The sequence below is a fragment of the Anabrus simplex genome, chromosome 13, assembly GCF_040414725.1.
Source record: "Anabrus simplex isolate iqAnaSimp1 chromosome 13, ASM4041472v1, whole genome shotgun sequence".
NCBI lineage: Eukaryota > Metazoa > Arthropoda > Insecta > Orthoptera > Tettigoniidae > Anabrus > Anabrus simplex.
This window is the reverse complement of record NC_090277.1, coordinates 104,826,102-104,848,318: the sequence shown is the minus strand read 5'-3', so window position 1 is coordinate 104,848,318 and position 22,217 is coordinate 104,826,102. Positions and strand designations below refer to the sequence as shown.

Genomic DNA, 22,217 nt, shown 5'->3' with positions numbered 1-22,217 from the left:
TATTACACTTCATTTGTCGACTTGACTTCTAATTTTCAACTTTAGTAAACCTAACGTATATTATAAAATCTGTTAAAATCAACTGTCTTTAGTCGTTCGATGTACTAATGCTTCGTAATGGATCAATAAACACTGCCGGCTTCGAATCTAACTCAAGGGGTTTGCTTTCCTACGGCAACTCCCAAGCGGACAGCGCAGAGCAATGTGGTTTCAGCAGGGACGAGTCTAAGCCTGTACTTAGCATTAGGTAGCACGCTCGGCAGTATCGCTCCTTGGGTGTTGCACGAGATCAGCAAGCTCTCCTATTGAGAAACAATTCCAAATGTCCCCGTTAGATTTCACCACTCTGTGGAGATGACTTCATCCCTCCTTTCTCTCCTCTCGCAACGGTAATTTCTTTTTGACGCCACTAGGGTACTCCATATCGGACCACGACAATATTATCAATATTTTGCATCTGTAAAAAACAGGAGGCCATATTTTCAATTCAAGTGAGGTAAGAATAATTGTAGTTATACTGTATAATTAGCCTCTTATTTTTCTTGTTTTAACTGCCTGATATATTTCAGTTTTAATGGGAATGTAGTTCAGTACTTAACGATAATAAAGTTTCTTGTTATTTCTGTAAGCTTCTTCTTCTCTTCTTCTTCTTCTTTTCTAGCCTATTTCAATCCACTGCTGGATATAGGCCTCTTCCATGTGCTTCCATCGTCTTCGGTCTTGAGCCACTTGGAACCAGCGTGTTCCAGCCAACAGCTTTATGTCGTCGAGCCATCTCTTCAGGGGTCTTCCAATGCCTCTCTTGTGTCCCCATGGTCTCCAGTGAACAATCATAGAGGTCCACCTGTTGTAGTCTTGTCGAGCTACGTGTCCTACCCATTGCCATTTTAGTCTTGCTACTCTCTCTAGGATGTCTGTTACATTTGTTATTCTCCTGATGTCCTCTGAACGGATCTTATCCCTAAGGCTGATCCCTAGCATCTGTCGCTCCATGGCTCGTTGTGTTCGCTGAAGCTTGCGAGCACTTTCCTTCGTCAGAGTCATCGTTTCCAGACCGTAAGTAGTAACTGGCAGCACGCACGTATTATAAACCTTGGTCTTCGGGTTAATTGGAACATCCTTGTTGGTGAAGATGAATCTTAGTTTTCGGAATACAGTCCAACTCATACCTATTCTGTAAGCTTATCATATAATAATGTGACATTGGCAACATCCAGCTTCAGATACCATCAGCCACCACTGCTAGATACTGTTATAAGTGTACTGATATTCTGTTCACGAGCGTGTCGTGTTAAGGAACACTCGAGCACTTGAACACCCTGGTAATCCCAAACAAGTGCAATTTACACGATATTGTGTGATGAGAAGAAGATTTTGGTACGTTAGAACGTATTTACGAAGTTGTAAGTGCTGATTCACTTTCCGTTTTCATTTGAATCACACGCCGTCCCAGCTGATCTCAATCCCGTTTAGAACTACGAAGTTGAGCGTATTGCATAGCTAGACCTTGAAGGGGCAATGCTGTGGGTATAGCGAATATGAGCACAGTTTCCTGTGTGATCACACACGATCCGCTAGTGCGTTTCCTTCCAATGCCTTCTCATAAAGTTCTTCTCAAATCCCAAAGATGGCAGCATAAATCGCGTACCGGTAGTCCGTCGAGTGGTTGTCAGTTGCAGATGGAGCATAATGATTACTAATGAACCAAAGAGGCTTTTAGCTAACTGCTTGCTAACAATAATAGGTGAGTACTTTCAGGTTGCGTAGTTGAAAATATTAATTAAGTACAATTCCTACAACTATGTCAGCAACCCTACAGTAGGTTAGGAGTATATATTCCTTGAAGTGAAGTGGAGGGCAGGGTTTGTATCACACCAATATTACCGGTATGTAAGTTATTTTTTAAATTACTGGTGTTAACTTTATATTTATATTCATATCCGTTTATTCTATAATATTATTGACAACACAATATAGATTAATTACGGGGCGAGTTGGCCGTGCGGTTAGGGATGCACAACTGTGAGCTTGCATCCGGGAGATAGTGAGTTCGAACCCCACTGTCGGCAGCCCTGAAGCCAGTTTCCGTGATTTCCCATTTTCACACCAGGGGCTGTACCTTAATTAAGACTATGGCCACTTCCTTCCCACTCATAGGCTTTTCCTATCCCATTGTCGCCATAAGACCTATCTGTGACAATCAATCAATCAATCAATCAATCAATCAATCAATCAATACTGGTCTGCATTTTGGGCAGTCGCTCCAGGTGGCAGATTCCCTATCTGTTGATTTCCTAACCTTTTCTTAAATGATTGCAAAGAAATTGGAAATTTATTGAACATCTCCCTTGGTAAGTTATTCCAGTCACTAATTCCCCTTCCTACAAATGAATATTTGCCCCAATTTGTCCTCTTGAATTCCAACTTTATCTTCATATTGTGAAATTTCCTTGTGACGGTGCGGCGTAAAGCGAATTATAAAATATAGACTAATTGAGCTCCCGTTAACGTGTTAACCGACTGAGGGGCAACTTATACACATATTTTAAAATCTACCATCTATTCTGTGTGCACACCCAAAGATATTGCACACGCGATGCCACTGATTCTATCATTGTAGAGCAGTCTTTCGAAGAGTGATCTTGATCGGTTCGATTGAGATACCAAAATCTTCACTTTATGATGATGGTTATTATTATTATTATTATTATTATTATTATTATTATTATTATTATTATTATTATTATTATTTTACATCATTAGCCCCTACTTAGGAGCTCGATTGAACCAGCTTAGCTGATTTGTTGGCCTTCTTCTCCTCCCAAAATTTCTTCATCCTCTCGCGGAGCTTCTTCCTTCGTTCTTCTGTCCAAGTAATAGTGGCTCTGGTGTTGGGTTTGTCTTCGAACTGGTGATTGTCGATTTTTGGTTCTGAATATCTGTCCTGTACAATGTCTTCCGAGATGTTGATTTCCTGGAGATCTGTTTCAATTTCACGAAGCCAGCTGTTCTTGGTTTTAGATAAAAGGGCCAGGTTGAGAATTCTTTTAGTTAGTCTGTTACTGTTCATTCTGATAATTGTGTCTATAACATTTCAATCGTCTTTTCCGAAAAGTGTGGGATATTTTTTTCATAATGACAATATATTTCCTGCGATGATATTTTCTTCCATATTCCCTTTATTTAATTATTTATTTATTTATTTATTCGCCCGGCTAGCTCAGTCGGTAGAGCATGAGACTCTTAACGGAATATAATTATATCTGAGATTACTCCAGTCGTTTTTTCTTCTTTATTTACTTTTCTTCTTTTTTAATCGAGGTCTAAACACGAGTAACTTATCCGTACTTTTGAATTCGACGGTAAGCCTTGTTACATCCTACGGCAGTCTGTCCTGATGAGAATTTGTGGGTCAAACTTTCCAGAGGGTAGAGGAAACCTCGGAAAACCATTTTCAAGGTTGGCCGACTGTTCACTGAAATCCCTGACAAACCTAGACACCGCCCGTAGCTGCCATGAGCGAAACAGGTACGTGGCTAGTTCAATTTTTGTCTGTTAATTCCATCCTCCAATTTCCTTACATTTTTTGAAGTGGGAAAAGTTTACTGTGAAGTTATGCGGCAATAACTCCGATAGCGAGCCAGAAGCCATTAGTCTATTATTAACGTTATGACAAGGCTTTCATTAGAATAAAGTAAGTCCGTAGTGCCTTTTAAGACGCTTGTGCCATGGAACAAACGTGTGCGACACCTACATACACCGGAAATTACATTCTTATGAATAAATCTGTTATCTTCCGCCAGTGCGTCATTCTTTACTAAAGATCGTTTGATAAAGATAACCCCGTCCACTACCGCACTCATATTTGCTTTGCCTAAGAATGCCCTGTAGTCTTGCCAACATAAATGTTTCGCAAGATATTTATTATCTGGATATGATGTTATACGAGTATTACGAACGTGTAATTTAATTTTATCTTAAACCTTTAATCCAAGTGCTTTCTTTACCTGTTTTCCGTCGTTCTGTGTGGCTTTCATTATCGTAGTCGCTTATCTTCTTATATCTCCTTTCACGGAGCTTGTTGTCCTATCTTTGCAGTTTAACATCTTTGCGATAAGGCTTGGTGCCTATAGTTCAGGTGATAAAACAGAGTAGATAATGCCGACTTACCTGGGTGAGTGAGTGAGTGAGAGAGTGGGTTTTAGTATTGTCGTCTACTTCCCCAGTTTCGAATGTGAAATGTGGAACGGGAGTAAATATTTGTAAGTCTACGTTTAATTCGTGTGCGGAAAAGATTGAAATAAGTGGTGTTTCAATTTGGAATGTCAAGATTTGTACTTCTAAGGTAAGAGTATTTTTACTGATAAGGGGAGCGAATGTTGTAATGACGTCACAATTGAGGGTAGCGTACAAGGTCATAGTAAGATATGCTTTTCTGATCACCAGATATCAATAACAAATTTAAAAAAAAAGACTCTCAGGTTATTCTTGTCGCATCAAACAGCAGCGGTGAATTAAAGAAACCTGTTAGCATAGAACATCTGACCTTCAGGTGTTCGCTAGAGGTTGCTTATTTCCTCCAACTGTTCATACACAGCCTTGTTAAACGAGGTGTAACAGTTATTCAGAATGATTTGAAACACTGTTGTGCGCCAAAATCATCTCTCTTCTTTTGTTTTCCGTACTGGTAACCGATGGATATCTTGCTATTCAATACCTGTGAATCACGGCCAGGTTGATTCAACCAACGTATTGCTGCATTTTACAATTCGTTCTTTGTGATTCGAGGTGCTATTGCAGACATTCAGACCCGCTCTGTAGAACATATGAAGTTGTAGTGAGTTTCACAAGTTAATAGTAATATTACGTAAAATAATTATTGTGACATCGCTTTTGTTACAGCATCTTGGGATATTTGAAGTTGTTGTTGTTGTTGGTGGTGGTGGTGTTGTACGTCCAACCCTTGTCCCATTGCTAACGTGGTGGGGTATGAAGTGAGATGAATCTTCGTAGCGAGCTTTTACGATCGGATGCCCATCCTGACGTCAACGTCATCAGATTATTGTTTTAAGAGTAAGTACAAAATAATGGGAAACCTTCGTCTATCAACACTAATCAGAGAGAATAAAACTGAAGGGGTCCGACACATCGAAAAATGAAGCTATCGGCCATAGGAAGACAAGGGCCACGAAGGGCGTGAAAATGAAAGACTCCCTAGCCCTCGCAAACCTAATAGCGTCGGGGTCGGAAAAGAACAATAGTTGACCAAGAGAGGTCAGATAGGATACATGAAAGTAAGGAGCCTGGCACAAGTAAGTGGAAGCAATGCCAGAACTCAGCTAAGGTCCCCGTGGTCGCCCAAGTTCAGATCCCCCGGGGCCCCTTTTAGTCGCCTCTTACGACAGGCAGGGGTTATTCTACCACCCCCACCCACAGGGGGACGTAGGCCTCACAACCTCATGCTCGGAAATGAACAAGGTTTAACCAAGAGAGTAAAAGAAAGTAAGGAGCCTGGTTGAGGCCTTCGTTACAGAGGGTCCTGGGTTTGATTCCTGGCCGGATCGGGGATTTTAATTGCGCTTGATTAATTCTTCTGGCTCGGGGACGGTGTGTTTGTCTTAGTCACAAAACTTTCCTCTTCATTTTCAGACAGTACACTACACTTAAACCACAGACAAGCGAAACATCCAGGAGATAGTGGGTTCGAACCCCACTGTCGGCGGCCCTGAAGATGGTTTTCTGTGGTTTCCTATTTTCACACCAGGCAAATGCTGGGGCTGTACCTTAATTAAGGCCAGGGCCGCTTCCTTCCCAGCCATAGGCCTATCCCATCGTCGCCATAAGACACATCTGTGTCGGTGCGACGTAAATCAGCTTTTTTAAAAAAAAAAAGCAAAACAGTGATTACATCCCTCCATATAGCGTCGGTGTCAGGAAGGGCATCCGACCGTAAAAGAGGGCCAAATCCACATATGTGTGCACGGTTCTCAGAAGTGACGGCACAGATGTGGGAAAAGCGGTAAAAGAAAAATTAGAAGAAGTATTTTAGGATGTATATTCCAACATTCGATTACATCCTATGCACTTGTACTATGCACCTTACATACCACCTGGACTTTGCATTCAGGAGACAGAGAGAGGCTGGTCTCCCACCGTCGGCTGTTCTGAGAATGGTTGTCCGTGGTTTTCCATTCTCCTGTACTAAGGTGAATGCCGGGACAAATCCTACATCTCCATACATCATTTTCTCCCTGGCCTGAGAGACTGGGTTACCGTCTAGGAGGGCCGCCGTCCGCTTCAGGGATGGAATGAAAACTTTGTAGTAGTAGTAGTAGTAGTAGTAGTAGTAGTTCAATTTTCCTAGGGGGCCGTATGAAGTGAGATGAAGACTCGTAGCGACTTTTTGGAGTGTACAGATCGGGAAAGGGTAGCACTGATGCGGATTCGGAATTATTTAGTAGGATAGTCAGCTATGTGGGAAATGACATGGAAAGAAATGTGATTGTAGCGGGAGATCTGAATTTGCCAGATGTCAATTGGGAAGGAAATGCGAACGACAGGAAGCATGACCAACAAATGGCAAATAAGTTAATATGGGAAGGACTGCTGATTCAGAAAGTGATGGAACCAACCAGAGGGAAAAATATTTTGGATGTGGTGCTGATAAAACCAGATGAGCTCTATAGGGAAACTGAAGTAATAGATGGTATTAGTGATCATGAAGCTGTTTTTGTGGTAGTTAAAAATAAATGTGATAGAAAGGAAGGTCTTAAAAATAGGACTGTTAGGCAGTACCATATGGCTGATAAAGCAGGTATGAGGCAGTTTCTAAAAAGTAACTATGATCGGTGGAAAACGGTAAATAAAAATGTAAACAGACTCTGGGATGGGTTTAAAGAAATTGTTGAGGAATGCGAAAATAGGTTTGTACCTTTAAGGGTGGTAAGGAATGGTAAAGACCCACCTTATTATAACAGAGAAATAAAGAGACTAAGAAGGAGGTGCAGACTGGAAAGAAATAGAGTTAGAAATGGCTGTGGAAGTAAGGAGAAATTGAAGGAACTTACTAGAAAATTGAATCTAGCAAAGAAGGCAGCTAGGGATAACATGATGGCAAGCATTATTGGCAGTCATACAAATTTTAGTGAAAAATGGAAGGGTATGTATAGGTATTTTAAGGCAGAAACAGGTTCCAAGAAGGACATTCCAGGAATAATTAATGAACAAGGGGAGTGTGTATGTGAGGATCTTCAAAAGGCAGAAGTATTCAGTCAGCAGTATGTAAAGATTGTTGGTTACAAGGATAATGTCGAGATAGAGGAAGAGACTAAGGCCAAAGAAGTAATAAAATGTACATATGATAACAATGCCATTTACAATAGGATACAAAAGTTGAAAACTAGAAAAGCGGCTGGAATTGATCAGATTTCTGGGGATATACTAAAGACAATGGGTTGGGATACAGTACCATATCTGAAGTACTTATTTGATTATTGTTTGGTCGGAGGTGCTATACCAGATGAATGGAGAGTTGCTATAGTAGCCCCTGTGTATAAAGGAAAGGGTGATAGACATAAAGCTGAAAATTACAGGCCAGTAAGTTTGACATGCATTGTATGTAAGCTTTGGGAAGGCATTCTTTCTGATTATATTAGACATGTTTGTGAAATTAATAACTGGTTCGATAGAAGGCAATTCGGTTTTAGGAAAGGTTATTCCACTGAAGCTCAACTTGTAGGATTCCAGCAAGATATAGCAGATATCTTGGATTCTGGAGGTCAAATGGACTGTATCGCGATTGACATGTCTAAAGCATTTGATAGGGTGGATCATGGGAGACTACTGGCAAAAATGAGTGCAATTGGACTAGACAAAAGAGTGACTGAATGGGTTGCTATATTTCTAGAAAATAGATCTCAGAGAGTCAGAGTAGGTGAAGCTTTGTCTGACCCTGTAATAGTTGAGAGGGGAGTTCCTCAGGGCAGTGTTATCGGACCTTTATGTTTTCTCATATATATATAAATGATATGAGTAAAGGAGTGGAATCGGAGGTAAGGCTTTTTGCGGATGATGTTATTCTCTATAGAGTAATAAATAAGTTACAAGATTGTGAGCAACTGCAACGTGACCTCGAAAATATTGTGAGATGGACAGCAGGCAATGGTATGTTGATAAACGGGGCTAAAAGTCAGGTTGTGAGTTTCACAAATAGGAAAAGTCCTCTCAGTTTTAATTACTGCGTTGATGGGGTGAAAGTTCCTTTTGCGGATCATTGTAAGTATCTAGGTGTTAATATAAGGAAAGATCTTCACTGGGGTAATCACATAAATGGGATTGTAAATAAAGGGTACCGATCTCTGCACATGGTTATGAGGGTGTTCAGGGGTTGTAGTAAGGATGTAAAGGAGAGTGCATATAAGTCTCTGGTAAGACCCCAACTAGAGTATGGTTCCAGTGTATGGGACCCTCACCAGGATTACCTGATTCAAGAACTGGAAAAAATCCAAAGAAAAGCAGCTCGATTTGTTCTGGGTGATTTCCGACAAAAGAGTAGCGTTACAAAAATGTTGCAGTGTTTGGGTTGGGAAGAATTGAGAGAAAGAAGAAGAGCTTCTCGACTAAGTGGTATGTTCCGAGCTGTCAGCGGAGAGATGGCGTGGATTGACATTAGTAGACGAATAGGTTTGAATGGCGTCTATAAAAGTAGGAAAGATTACAATATGAAGATAAAGTTGGAATTCAAGAGGACAAACTGGGGCAAATATTCATTTATAGGAAGGAGAGTTAGGGATTGGAATAACTTACCAAGGGAGATGTTCAATAAATTTCCAATTTCTTTGAAATCATTTCGGAAAAGGCTAGGAAAGCAACAGATAGGGAATCTGCCACCTGGTCGACTGCCCTAAATGCAGATCAGTATTGATTGATTGATTGATTGACAGGATGTCCTTCCTGACGTCAATCTCATCATAATAGGGAGAGAGCGAAACCCAGTGCCGGTACATAACCAAGACCTGTCGAAAATCATTAAGACATATTGGTCTCGATCATGGCTACTATTCAAATCCTCTTCATCAAATATTAGAGTAGTGGATTCTCCTATGTGGGATAAGGATCAACAGGTAATTACCTATCTTAATAACATCATTCTCGGTTGCAGTACGGTAAATATCGACGTGCGTAATGTGCGTTATATGAAGAACTGGCCCTTGTTCATGTCCTTTCTCCTACCAGTTTAATATGTTTATTTAGGTGTCCTGATAATAACATATAAGGTACCTCGGACTTGCCCATTTTTTACATATGACATATCTGAAGATCTTAAGAAGACGTTTACATCCGAAGGTCAATCAATCAATCAATCAATCAATCAATCAATCAATCAATCAATCAATCAATCAATCAATCAATCAATCAATCAATCAGTCAATCAATCAATCAATCAATCAATCAATCACTACTGATCTGAATTTAGGGCAGTCGCCCAGGTGGCAGATTCCCTATCTGTTGTTTTCCTAGCTGTTTCTTAAATGATTGCAAAGAAATTGGAAATTTATTCAACATCTCACTTGGTAACTTATACCAGTCCCTAACTCCCCTTCCTATAAACGAATATTTGGCCCCAATGCTTCCTCTTAAATTCCAGCTTTATCTTCATATTGTGATCTTTCCTACTTTTAAAGAAACCACTCAAAATTAATCGTCTACTGATGTCATTCCACGCCATCTCTCCACTGACAGCTCGGAACATACCACTTAGTCGAACAGATCATCTCCTTTCTTCCAAGTCTTCCCAGCCCAAACTTTGCGATATTTTTGTAACGCTACTCTTTTGTCGGAAATCACCCAGAACAAATAGAGCTGCTTTTCTTTGGATGTTTTCCGGTTCTTGAATCAAGTAATCCTGGTGAGGGACCCATACACTGGAACCATACTCTAGTTGGGGCCAAGCTGAGTGGCTCAGACGGTTAAGGCGCTGGCCTTCTAACCCCAACTTGGCAGGTTCGATCCTGGCTCAGTCCGGTGGTATTTGAAGGTGCTCAAATACGACAGCCCCGTGTCGGTAGATTTACTGGCACGTAAAAGAAATGCTGCGGGACTAAATTCCGGCACCTCGGCGTCTCCGAAGACCTTAATAAGTAGTTAGTGGGACGTAAAACAAATAACATTATTATTATTATTATTATTATTATTATTATTATTATTATTATTATTATTATTATTATTATTATTATTACTCTAGTTGGGGTCTTACCAGAGACTTATATGCCCTCTCCTTTACATTCTTACTACAATCCTTAAGTACCCTCATAACCCTGTGCAGAGTTCTGTACCCTTTATTTGCAATCATATTTATGTGATTACCCCAATGAAGATATTTCCTTATATTAACACCTAGGTACGTACAATGATATGCCTTTGCTGGCAGGACCTAGTGTTTACAGTGCACTATGTCTTCTGGTATAGGCTAGAGCAATTTTGTTACTTTCATAGATCTGTCTCTGTCTTATCCTTGGCTTTGACAATATGAAAGTGACTGAGGTATGAGCGATGCTAGTAATGCCAATCCTTATGCAGCCAGTCCCTGCTATGAATGGTGTGAAAATGTTGCTCATAGGGTCGGTTGTTGTGTGCATTTCAGTGGACTTGGCAGACTGATATGTAATAGCAACTCTGGTTCGGTGAGGAAAGCAGCGGGAAACTACCTCACTCCTCATTTCCCTAGTACGCCTCTTCAGTGATGCCTAGGCCATCTATGACATCTGATGGCAGAGCTGTTGAGGATCCCACCAGCGGAATCGCTGACGGAATGAGCATACGTACATACTTACAATGATCCCCGAAAGGAACTTTTACCCTCATCAATGCAGCAATTAAAACTGAGAGGACTCTTCATATCTGTGAAACTCACAACGTGACTTTTACCCGCGTTTATCATCATACCATCGCGTTCTGTCCATCTCACAATATTATCGAGGTCATTTTGCATTTGTTTACAATCTTGTAACTTATTTATTACTCTGTACAGAATAACATCATCAGGATAAAGCCTTATCGCTGATTCTAATTCTTTACACATATCATTGATATATATAAGAAAACATAAAGGTCCAATAATACTGCATTGAAGAATTCCCGTCTTAATTATCACAGGGTCAGATAAAGATTCGCCTGCTCTAATTCTCTGAGTTCTATTTTCTATAAATATAGACACCCTTGTCCGGCTCCATGGGTAAATGGTTAGCGTGCTGGCCTTTCGTCACAGGGGTCCCGGGATCAATTCCCGGCAGGGTCGGGAATTTTAACCATGATTGGTTCATTTCGCTGGCACGGGGCCTGGGTGTGTCGTCTTCAGAATCATTTCATCCTCATCACGACACGCAGGTCGCCTACGGGTGTCAAATCCTAAGATCTGCATCTGGCGAGGCGAACTTGTCCTCGGACACTCCCCGTACTAAAAGCCATACGCCATTTCATTTCATTTCATAGCCACCCATTCAGTCACTCTTTTGTCAAGTCCAATTGCACTCATATTTTCCAGTAGTCTCCCATTATCTACCCTATCAAAAGCCTTAGACAGATCATTCGCGATACAGTCTAATTGACCTTCGGAATACAGGATATCTGCTATATCTTGCTGGAATCCTACAAGTTGAGTCTCAGTCGTACAACCTTTCCTAAACCCGAACTGCCTTCTATCAAACCAGTTATTCATTTCACAAACATGTCTAATATAATCAGAAAGAATGCTTTCCCAAAGCTTACATGCAATGCATGTCAAACTGACTGGCCTGTAATTTTCAGCTTTATGTCTATCACCCTTTCCTTTCAGGAGGTCAAATGAACTGTATTGCGATTGACCTATCTAAGGCATTTGATAGGGTGGATCATGGGAGACTACTGGCAAAAATGAGTGCTATTGGACTAGAAAAAAAAGTGACTGAATGGGTGGCTATATTTCTAGAAAATAGAACTCAGAGAATTAGAGTAGGCGAAGTTTTATCTGACACTGTAGTAATAAAGAGGGGAATTCCTCAAGGCAGTATTATTGGACCTTTATGTTTTCTTATATATATCAATGATATGAGTAAAGAAGTAGAATCAGAGATAAGGCTGTTTGAAGATGATATTATTCTCTACAGAGTAATAAATAAGTTACAAAATTGTGAGCAACTGCAAAATGACCTCGATAATGTTGTGAGATGGACAGTAGGCAATGGTATGATGATAAACGGGGTTAAAAGTCAGGTTGCGAGTTTCAAAAATAGGAAAAGTCCTCTCAGTTTTACTCAGTTTTAATTACTGCGTTGATGGGGTGAAAGTTCCTTTTGGTGATCATTGTTAGTATCTAGGTGTTCATATAGGGAAGGATCTTCATTGGGGTAATCACATAAATGGGATTGTAAATAAAGGGTACAGATCTCTACACATGGTTATGAGGGTGTTTAGGGGTTGTAGTAAGGATGTAAAGGAGAGGGCACATAAGTCTCTGGTAAGACCCCAACTAGAGTATGGTTCCAGTGTATGGGACCCTCACCAGGATTACTTGATTCAAGAACTGGAAAAAATCCAAAGAAAAGCAGCTCGATTTGTTCTGGGTGATTTCCGACAAAAGAGAGCGTTACAAAAATGTTGCAACGTTTGGGCTGCGAAGACTTGGGAGAAAGGAGAAGAGCTGCTCGACTAAGTGGTATGTCAAAACTGTCAAAACAGATCAGATGTAAGGCTTTTCAGGCGTTTGCTTTATACACAGGGGCTACTGTAGCAACTCTCCATTCATTTGGTATAGCTCCTTCATGCAAACAATAGGTATTTCAGATACTAGACTATATCCCAACCCATTGTTTTTAGTATATCTCCCGAAACCTTATGAATTCCAGCTGCTTTTCTAGTGTTCAACTTTTGTATATTACTGTAAATATCCTTATCATAGGTACATGTTAATACCTCATTAGCATTAGTCACCTCCTCTATCTGGACATTCTTTTTGAGTGTGGTGTGAAGTGAGTACAATGAGTTGTTTTTTCTTTTGTATTGAGATATTTCATAACTTGCAATGTAAATGCTACAGCACGCTTGAACAATGAATAATGGCGTGTGATAAATTACATTAGGTTATAAAAGTAAATGTACTTTTCGGGGACGATGGGTGGGTCCATGGCTGTAGCAGTGAACACATCTCTCCTTTACAAGGTATTCCACATAAGATTTGTAACATTTTAAATCCCTTATGATGCTATAAAACTTATGTTTACATACTGAATTTCTATCCTTGCATGTATTTTAGATATAGTGTTATTTTATGCATGGTATATATTGTAAGTTACGTATAATAGTGTGCAAAAGTTAAGCATAATCACTAAACGAGGCCATACCGCCTGATAGGAATGTCAGACGGATTGCTGAACAAACGGATGCTGAATCATACACCATATGTCACAAAATTTGTCCAAAAAAAAAACCAGTGTCAGAAAGGTTCTGATAGCTACGGTACACCATTGACAACAACTAACAGAACTTGGCAATGTCTTTCACAGCAAAATATGCTGATAATAGGGTGTATGGTTGCCCCTAACGGCCACACATGCTTCGCAGCGACGTGGCATGCCCTCTATCAGATGGTCCAAGAGCTCTTGTGGCAGTCGATCCCATTCCTCCGAAAGGGCAATGCGAAGGTCTTGGAGGGTCCTTGGTGGAGGCTGACGGGATGCAGTTCGCCTCCTCATTGCATCCCAGGCATGTTCTATGGGATTCAGATCCGCAGATCTCGCTGGTCAGTCCATGCGATGAATGTCTTCCCCAGCCAAAAATTCATCCACCAGAACAGCGCAGTGCGGTCGGGCATTATCGTCCATTAAGAGGAAGTCTGGACCAACCGCACCTCTGAAGAGTCTGTCAGGGATTGAGACACCCTCTATGTCCTCTATCGGCGTATCATTCTATGACAGAGACTAGCAGAGAGTTGTCTACCTGTAAAACCAGAGAGTTTGTACTAACAATAGTAAAGGGATTTGTTTATAGTTTTTAAACGGCCCTTACTCGCGAGGAACAAAACACACTTAAGAAAATGGAAATTACAACACCATGAAGGCTTTGGTCGTTTGTGTTGATTTTCAAGATATGGAACGATACCATGTAGGTATGTAAACGATCAAAGTTTTAGACCCATTGGATTGTTGCTACAGGTCTCCCCACGTGATTGGTCGCAGAGGAATCAACTCCAATATACGGACTCTGATGTAGCATAGTTGACTTCCAGTCTGTGCAGTGAAGTGTTCCCCATCCAACATGCCTCGACGACAGAGAAGAGCACGCTATCAACAACTGTCGCCGTTTGAGAGGGCTCGGATAATTGGGCTGTGTCGCCGTTTGACAGGGCTCGGATAATTGGGCTGTGTGAGGCTGGATTATCGCTAAGGACTGTCGCTGCACGTGTTGGCCGATAGGCATCTACGGTACAACGTGTATGGCAGCAGTGGTCAGATGAAGGTACCCACACTAGTAGACATGGCACAGTCCCAGCGCGACGGACAACTGTGAGAGAGAATCGCCGCATCATTCGGATGGCCCGTATGGAACCCCATGCAACAGCAGCGCAAATTCGAGCAGCTGTAGCACCCCACGTTACACAACAAACAGTTGGTAATCGCCTGCGTGCAGCTGGCTTACGAGCCCGTGTCCCTGCAGAAGGTGTTCCATTGACCTCACAATAGCGACGTGTAAGGCTGGTCTGGTGTCGAGAAATATCGACGTGGGTCGATGAATGGCATAGGGTCGTTTTTAGTGATGAATCGCGCTTCTGTCTTGCCCGCAGTGATCGCCGGAATAGTGTGCGCCGATGTACCGGGGAGAAGGGCCGCCCCGATCTTGTTGTCGAGAGGCACACAGGGCCAACACCAAGCATTATGGTCTGGGGGAGCTATTGGCTTTAATGTGAAATCACAATTAGTGCTTGTTGAGGGCACTATGACTGCTCGACAGTACGTTGATAGGGTACTCAATCCAGTGGTTGTCCCAATGATGGCGAACATTGCTAATGGGATGTTACAGCAGGACAATGCCCGGGTTCACACTGCACGCATCTCCATAGAAGCTTTCCACGACATCACAATCTTAGAATGGCCCGCCAGATCCTCGGACCTCAGTCCTATTGAGCATGTGTAGGACATGATGGGTCAACAACTGGCCAACCGTCCTCAGTCACCCACAACTCTGGAGCAACTGACCCGTGCAGTACAGCAAGCATGGGCCACAATTCCTCAGGAAGCAATCCAGGTCCTTATTGACGCCATGCCTCGACGAACTCATCAATGTATTGCAGCTCGTGGTGGGCACATCCTGTATTGATTGTTGTCCAAACTTGTGATCAGAGGGACTTGGAAGTGTAATCATCGAATCACAACCGAACACTCGCCCTGCGTGTTCAATTGCGGCAATGTAGCACCACTCCGTCTGGGTGTTGCAATTTCCATTTTCTTCAGTGTATAATACTGGTGCCGGATGGTGGGAGAGGATGGTTGGCACTTCAAAACGATGCCTGAAGAAGGTGTTAGGCAAGGCGTTGATTACCGAGGAAAGGCTTAACACCATTCTAGTAAATATTGAAGCCGCCATCAACTCACGACCTATCTCTCAGAATGAAGATGAAACAGAAGCTCTGACTCCCGCCCATTTCTTGACCGGACAAAGATTAACGGCCATACCAACTGGACCAGAACCAGCATTAAGGACGAACCTGACAAAGGAGTTAGCAGTTCGACAAAAGATCTCACACGATTTCTGGAAGCGCTGGACTAAGGAGTACCTCATGGAGCTGAGGAACTTTCACGAAGGTCGACGTCCTCGAGGTAACAGACCACAATTGAGAGTTGGAGATGTAGCACTCCTTCAAGAAAACGACCAACCCCGACACATGTGGAAGAAGGCCCACATACCGGAGATCCGAGCTGGAAGAGACGGAGTGATCAGAACCGTAATTCTTAAGGATTCAAAGGGGACTGTGATAACTCGTCCAGTGCAGCTGGTCATCCCCCTAGAGATAGACCATTGTGGGGAGGATGTCAGGGATTGAGACGCCCTCCATGTCCTCTATCGGTGTATCATTCTATGACAGAGACTAGCAGAGAGTTGTCTATCTGTAAAACAAGAGAGTTTGTACTAACAATAATAAAGGGATTTGTTTATAGCTTGTAAACGGTCGTTACTCGCGTGGAACAAAATATAATAGAGTCGAACATGTGGTCTCAGGATCTCATCCCTGTATCGCTGAGCGTTAACAGTGTTTCTCGGACCACCCACGAAGATTTGCAGGTCCGTACGCCCATTGAGCATGATTCCGCCCCAAACCATGACGCCACCACCACCATACTGGTCCCGTTCCACGATGTTCCTGTGATTGTATCGGCTAACCGGTTCTCTCCAGATTAATGTGCGACGGGAATCGTTCTGCAAACTGAAGCGAGATTCATCTATGAAGAGCACATGGCTCCATTCATTCATGGTCCAGTTTCGATGTTGATGGCTCCACAGTAATCGGGCCCGTCTCTGTGCTGGAGTGAGCGAGACGCACACCGCTGGACGTCGGGCAAACAGCCCTGCTGTTCTGAGCCCCCGGTACACAGTTTGCCTGGAAACGGCAACCCCTGAGACGGCTGCAAGCTCAATCGACAATTGTCTTGCAGGTGCACTCCGATTTCATCGGGCGGTTAAGGCCAGATATCGGTCCTGCTGTGGGGTGGTTACCCTTGGTTGACCTGGTACTGGCCTACGACTAACATCTCCTGTGTCGCGAAATCGTCTCCAGAGCCCGGAAATGGCACTTTATGGCACATTCAGGAATACGGAGACTTCGGTCTGTGTCTAGCCTGCTTCCAGGCGGCCGAGTATTCTACCCTACAAAACGGGGTCCAAATGGCGTCGTTGTGCCATTATGTTGTCACGTTTACCACGAGGCTACACTCCGCACACTATAACAGGGAAAACACGACTGAGGGAATATGGGGCGCAGGCACTGGCTGTGTTTACCTTGCGGTTACGCCGCTAGTCAAAGCAGGGAACACTCCTTTCCTATACAGAGCGAACACCTAAGGTTGGTAGGTGCATATGTCGTGCGATTTGCGGTCTATTTCCTGTTGCCCTGCTTACTCGTAATTTATGCTTAACTTTTGATCACTAGTGTATTTGTAAATTATGTTTTTCTGGCTGCATGGCTACTTGCCGAATGCCAAATGAAAATAAAAAGAATAGCACTAAGGGGTGTGCTCAAGGGTTTACTATAGGTCCCCTATCAGTGGCGGCTGGTGCATAAAATCAGTTGTGTGCTGTAACCCATCCCCCTCCAAAAATAACAATATTTAGAAACATATGCGGTTTTTCAGGAAGCTCTCCACTGAGTTTTCCATACTGAAAATCACGCACAAACAACCCCAACACACATACACATTCCTGAAACAATAATAATTAAACACACAATAACACCTGCAATGACAAAACATTCACGAACTCAGAAACACTTGGTGTGAGAGCGCAAAAACATAACTTCTCAATGTTACCAAAATCATTGAAATAAAACCAGCAATGTCCTAATGCGAAATTACGTATTCTGTTGTTATAGTGAAATTTATAAACTAGACATTTTGTAATTAAAGAAAATCAGAATATCATGCCCTTATTTTGACAACACAAAAAGTAAAATTTTTATAGTTCGTCGATTTACAAATGTGGCTATGGAATAGGCAAGTTGGGAGTATTAAAAGACGTTGGGAACAGCTGATGGTTTCCTCTAGAGTATTTTGTTTTTTCGTTTGCTTTGAGCGATCCCCTCTTAAATACTGCCGCTGAGTCAATGCCACGTTGTCATTTCGGTCGAAATGCAAGTGTGACCAGTGCTACTTCTCTGTGGTTGAACGAAGACTCGCTGTGAAGTGATGTCTTGGCTGTTTGTTTCCACAGCACATCGGAAAGTTGGGCAAAAGGCAGAGTTCCTGCTTTCTGGCAAAAACCTTAGAAATTCTCGCTGAGCTGTGATCTGCACAATTTATTTTTCAAATGGACAATGTGCTGCAGCACTTCAGCACATAATGTACGGTCGCCCCTGGTCCCCATCCGAAGGGCGAATCACCATCAACAGCGACCGTCGTATGCTCTCACGCCATACGAACGCTGTAGAGAGATTTGGTATTAAATTCAGGGTTTTTGGCATGCCGTCTAGTGATTAGAAATTGTATACCACCTACCTGCCAGCCAACATTATGAAGGTGAATTTTTTCGACTAACGGGATTTAAACCTGCGAACCATGGTGTCCGATCGTATAGGAGTTAACGAGTTAACGATCATGGCCACCAAACGGCCTGGTCACCGCTTTCTCAAACAAATAATTTAGTCGTAAGAAATAATCTTCATATTAATCCATATTGATGAACAATTACAATTCCATGTTAAGAAAACAGTATTGCTCTTATGACAATAAGATTGTCATATCGAATGGCTCTGCTCAACACTATCACGGGAAAACCGTGCCATATATATTGGTGAAACTCAGTACTTAAGTTCAAAATAAAAGTGGTAAGAAAGTAAGCTGCAAATTATTATTATTATTATTATTATTATTATTATTATTATTATTATTATTATTATTATTATTATTTATTATTATTTTTTTTGAAATCTAGGTATTACTCGCGAATTCTAGTGGTACTTCTTTGTACAGGGGTGAGGAATAAGGAGGGAGCTAGCCCGGTTCCGGTAATACTACTAACTGAATGGAAATTAAATCTGACCGGGCAAGTTGGTCATGCGGTTAGGGACGCGCGTCTGTGAGCTTGCATCCGGGAGATACTGGGTTCGAATCTCACTGTCGGCAGCCATGAAGATGGTTTTCCGTAGTTTTCCATGTTCACACCAGGCAAATGTTGAGTCTGTACCTTAATTAAGGCCACGGCCGCTTCCTTCCAAATCCTAGACCTTTCCTATCCCATCGTCGCCATAAGACCTATCTTCGTCGGTGCAACAAAAAGCAACTAAAAAAAAAATCTGAATTGAATCGATAGTATGATCTATCGATAGGAATTTTCTAAACCTTTATTATCTTAAGCCAACAACTGTGTCACACACACATTATATAACATTTCTTGATGCGAATCTTGTTCCTAGTATGAATTCTTTATTTTGCCTTTGCTGTGTAAACAACAACAGTAAAACCAAACCCCACGGCACTTAGCGCCCTAGAAAGGGGCTTGGCCTGCCCAGCGACCGCTACTCAGCCCGAAGGCCTGCAGATTATGAGGGGCCATGTCCATGTGGTCAGCACGACGCATCCTCTCGGCCGTTATTCTGAGCTTTCGAGACCGGGGCCGCCATCTCACTGTTAGATAGCTCCTCAAATCTAATCACGTAGGCTGAGTGGACCTCTCAGATCGAGAGAAAAATCCCTGACCTGGCCGGGAATCGAACCCGGGGCCTCCGGGCGAGAGGCAGGTACGCTACCCCTACACCACGGGGTCGGCTAAACAACAACAGTACTAGTAGTAAAGTGTACGCCAGATGTCTCACGACGATTCATATTTTTTGTGTTCAAAGGTTGCCAATACGAATCTCGAAGATTGCCGAGGTCTACCGATTCAGTACGAGAGAGTCCAGGTATCACTAAAAGTTTCGCTAGTAATACAGGCGTTGTAGGGTGGAAGAGGGGAAGGGGATTTTTAGGTTTTCTCAGCAACGTGGGTAAAGTACTGCACATACAAAACCTCAGTATTGAAGTTCAAGACAACCTGGGAGAACATACACAACAGAAATTTTTTATAGGCTCGGGGTGGGGGATGCAGTGAATTGCATTTAATAAATTTTTCCAGGCAACGCCGGTACTGTTATGCCGTCATATCGTTCCACAAAAAAGAATGGCAAGAATGAAATGCGCTTGTGAAAATGTAGTAAAAATGTGGCAAAAATAAAATGCGCTTAAGAAACAAAGGCTAAATAACAAAACCAAGCACAGATAAACATCACAGCGAATTTCTGTATCAGTACAAGTCATGCCGTGATGTATTACTGTTCACACAGCATCGAAATCTTCAGTAACAACTCCTGTACAGTACGATAATATTAGAACACACGAATAAATAAATAGATGACTTCTCTTCAACAGTGATAACCTGCCGGCGATTCACAGTGTAATGGATCACGCGTTGCATGTACCAGAGCAACTCAGAAGGAAAATAAAGGAAGGCAACAAAGTGATGGCTGTTCCCTCCATTGTGCTTCCTCCCTGCAAATGTATTTATTAACAGAGAATATTAAGTAGTTTTTTTAATAAGTCAGGGGAAAATAAACATGTCTCATCCATTTTCTTTCTTTCATGAGATAATATATAGTGCATTATAATATTCCTTAATCACGAGAAATTATGAGAGTCTCAGAGGCGGGGGGGGGGGGTGCTCACTCCTTGTAGGTCCATAAGAGCAGTACTGTTTTCTTTACATGGAATGAAGCTTATGGAATGAAGAAGAAATTCCGTCTAATCAGTACACTTTATTGATGTAACTACGTAAACACACTTAGTGGAGCTAGTTTCAACCTGAAACCTTTATGTAGCTGAAGATGACCTAGCTTACATCAATAAAGTGTATTGATTAGGGGGAATTTCTTTTTCATTCAACGATGGTAGATCGGAAAATAAGTTGCACTTCCCAGTTATGGCCATTTATTACACCACCTATACAACAGCAACACGACTATAACGACATACACTGTAACGTCACTTTTCCACATAGTTTCCAAGAGACTCCAAACATTTCTGCGAACACACAACCAACTTGTCGATGCCGGATGCATAGAAATTTCCTCCAGCGTTCTGCAACCACTCGGAGACAGCGGCCTTTACCTCCTCATCGGTCGGGAAACGTCAACCACCGACCTCCGTTTTGAGCTTACCGAACGTATGAAAGTCACATAGCGTTGTAGGGTGGATGTTGCCAGACCTCCCACTTCAAACGCTGCAACTGTTCTCTCGTTTGGCGGGCCTTGTGAGGTGTTGCGTTATCGTGCAACAAAATCACACCGGAGCTCAGTTTCCCCCGGCGCTTCTCTTTAATCGCTTTACGCAACCGGTGCAACGTTTGACAATACGACGCCGGTTGATCGTCGTTCCTTTCGGCACGAATTCCACGTGCAGCAAACCCAACATGTCAAAGAACACTGTCGCCATAACCTTACCGGCTGAAGGTTGAACCTTGGCCTTCTTTCGATGTGGTGATGAGGGATGCACCCATTCCATTGATGTTCGCTTCATTTCGGAGGTGAAGTGGTGGACCCACGTTTCGTCGCCTGTGACGATTCGGCGCAGAAACCCGTTGCCGTCTGCGGCATAGCGTTACAAAAATGACAGGGAGGATTGGAAACGTTGTCCCTTGTGCTCATCGGTGAGAAGACGTGGGACCCATCTTTGACACAGCTTACAATATCCAAGGTCCTCGTGAACAATGGCGAACACACTGCCATACGACATGTTCAGCTGCGTCGCGATTTCTCTCAGTTTAATGCGCCGTTTCTGTCTAATGATCGCATTCACACTGTTGACCTTTGCACGGGTCCTGGACGTTGCGGGCCTGCCTTCGCGATGGTTGTCCGTAATATCCGAGCGTCCGGCTTCGAATTGCTGACACCACTTTACGATACCTTGCCGGGAAATGGCTCGCTCCCCATACACAGCACTATATTCACGATGAATGTCCGTGCAATTCTTCCTTTTGGCCCATAGGATTCGGATTGTCGCACGCACCTCATATTTGGAGTGAACGTCCAGTTGACGCGCCAGTGCATTTTGCCGCTATTCACACAATACTAGACGAGACACCACAGCGAGCTGCCTAACAGACATGTGGGCAGTGTCTGTCCCTTTCTCCGCTGTACCCATGTTTGCGACACACAGCGCGCTGCTGCGGCGCGTTAGTGCAACTAACCTTTTGATCCACCTACGTAATTGTAAATAATTTTGTGTTATTCGGCGTCGCTATTATACACAACACGTCGCTTGTTGCTGCTCTTCTCTCCGTTCCATTATAAATCTACACACGCTGTTACAGTATTTTGATTTCTCTGCCCTAGACCTCGCTCCTCGCTACTCCCCTATAATCGCACCCTAAGTTAGTGTTACGTTAAAACACTAACGAAATAAAAAATCGAAGAGGATTCTGCCGAGGTTACGGACGTAGAATATGGA

At 42.6% G+C, this 22,217-nt stretch overlaps 1 protein-coding gene across 7 annotated transcripts in view; it reads left to right on the top strand.

The window, feature by feature from the left end:
• The first annotated feature begins 1,622 nt into the window (after nucleotides 1-1,622).
• The window catches only part of LOC136885071 (cGMP-dependent protein kinase, isozyme 1), a 235,945-nt gene continuing 215,350 nt past the window's right edge, over nucleotides 1,623-22,217 (top strand). For 3 of the 7 annotated variants that reach the window (XM_067157484.2, XM_067157481.2, XM_067157482.2), the window contains exon 1: nucleotides 4,152-4,345. Coding sequence is in view for 3 of the 7 variants with exons in the window: in XM_067157479.2 (XP_067013580.2) it covers nucleotides 1,690-1,744 (55 nt within the window). In the remaining 4 variants the exon portion in view is untranslated. Of the gene's footprint in view, nucleotides 1,745-4,150; nucleotides 4,346-4,902; nucleotides 5,074-22,217 lie in introns of those variants that run through there. The other 4 variants (XM_067157478.2, XM_067157479.2, XM_067157476.2 and 1 more) reach the window with 4 other exon arrangements.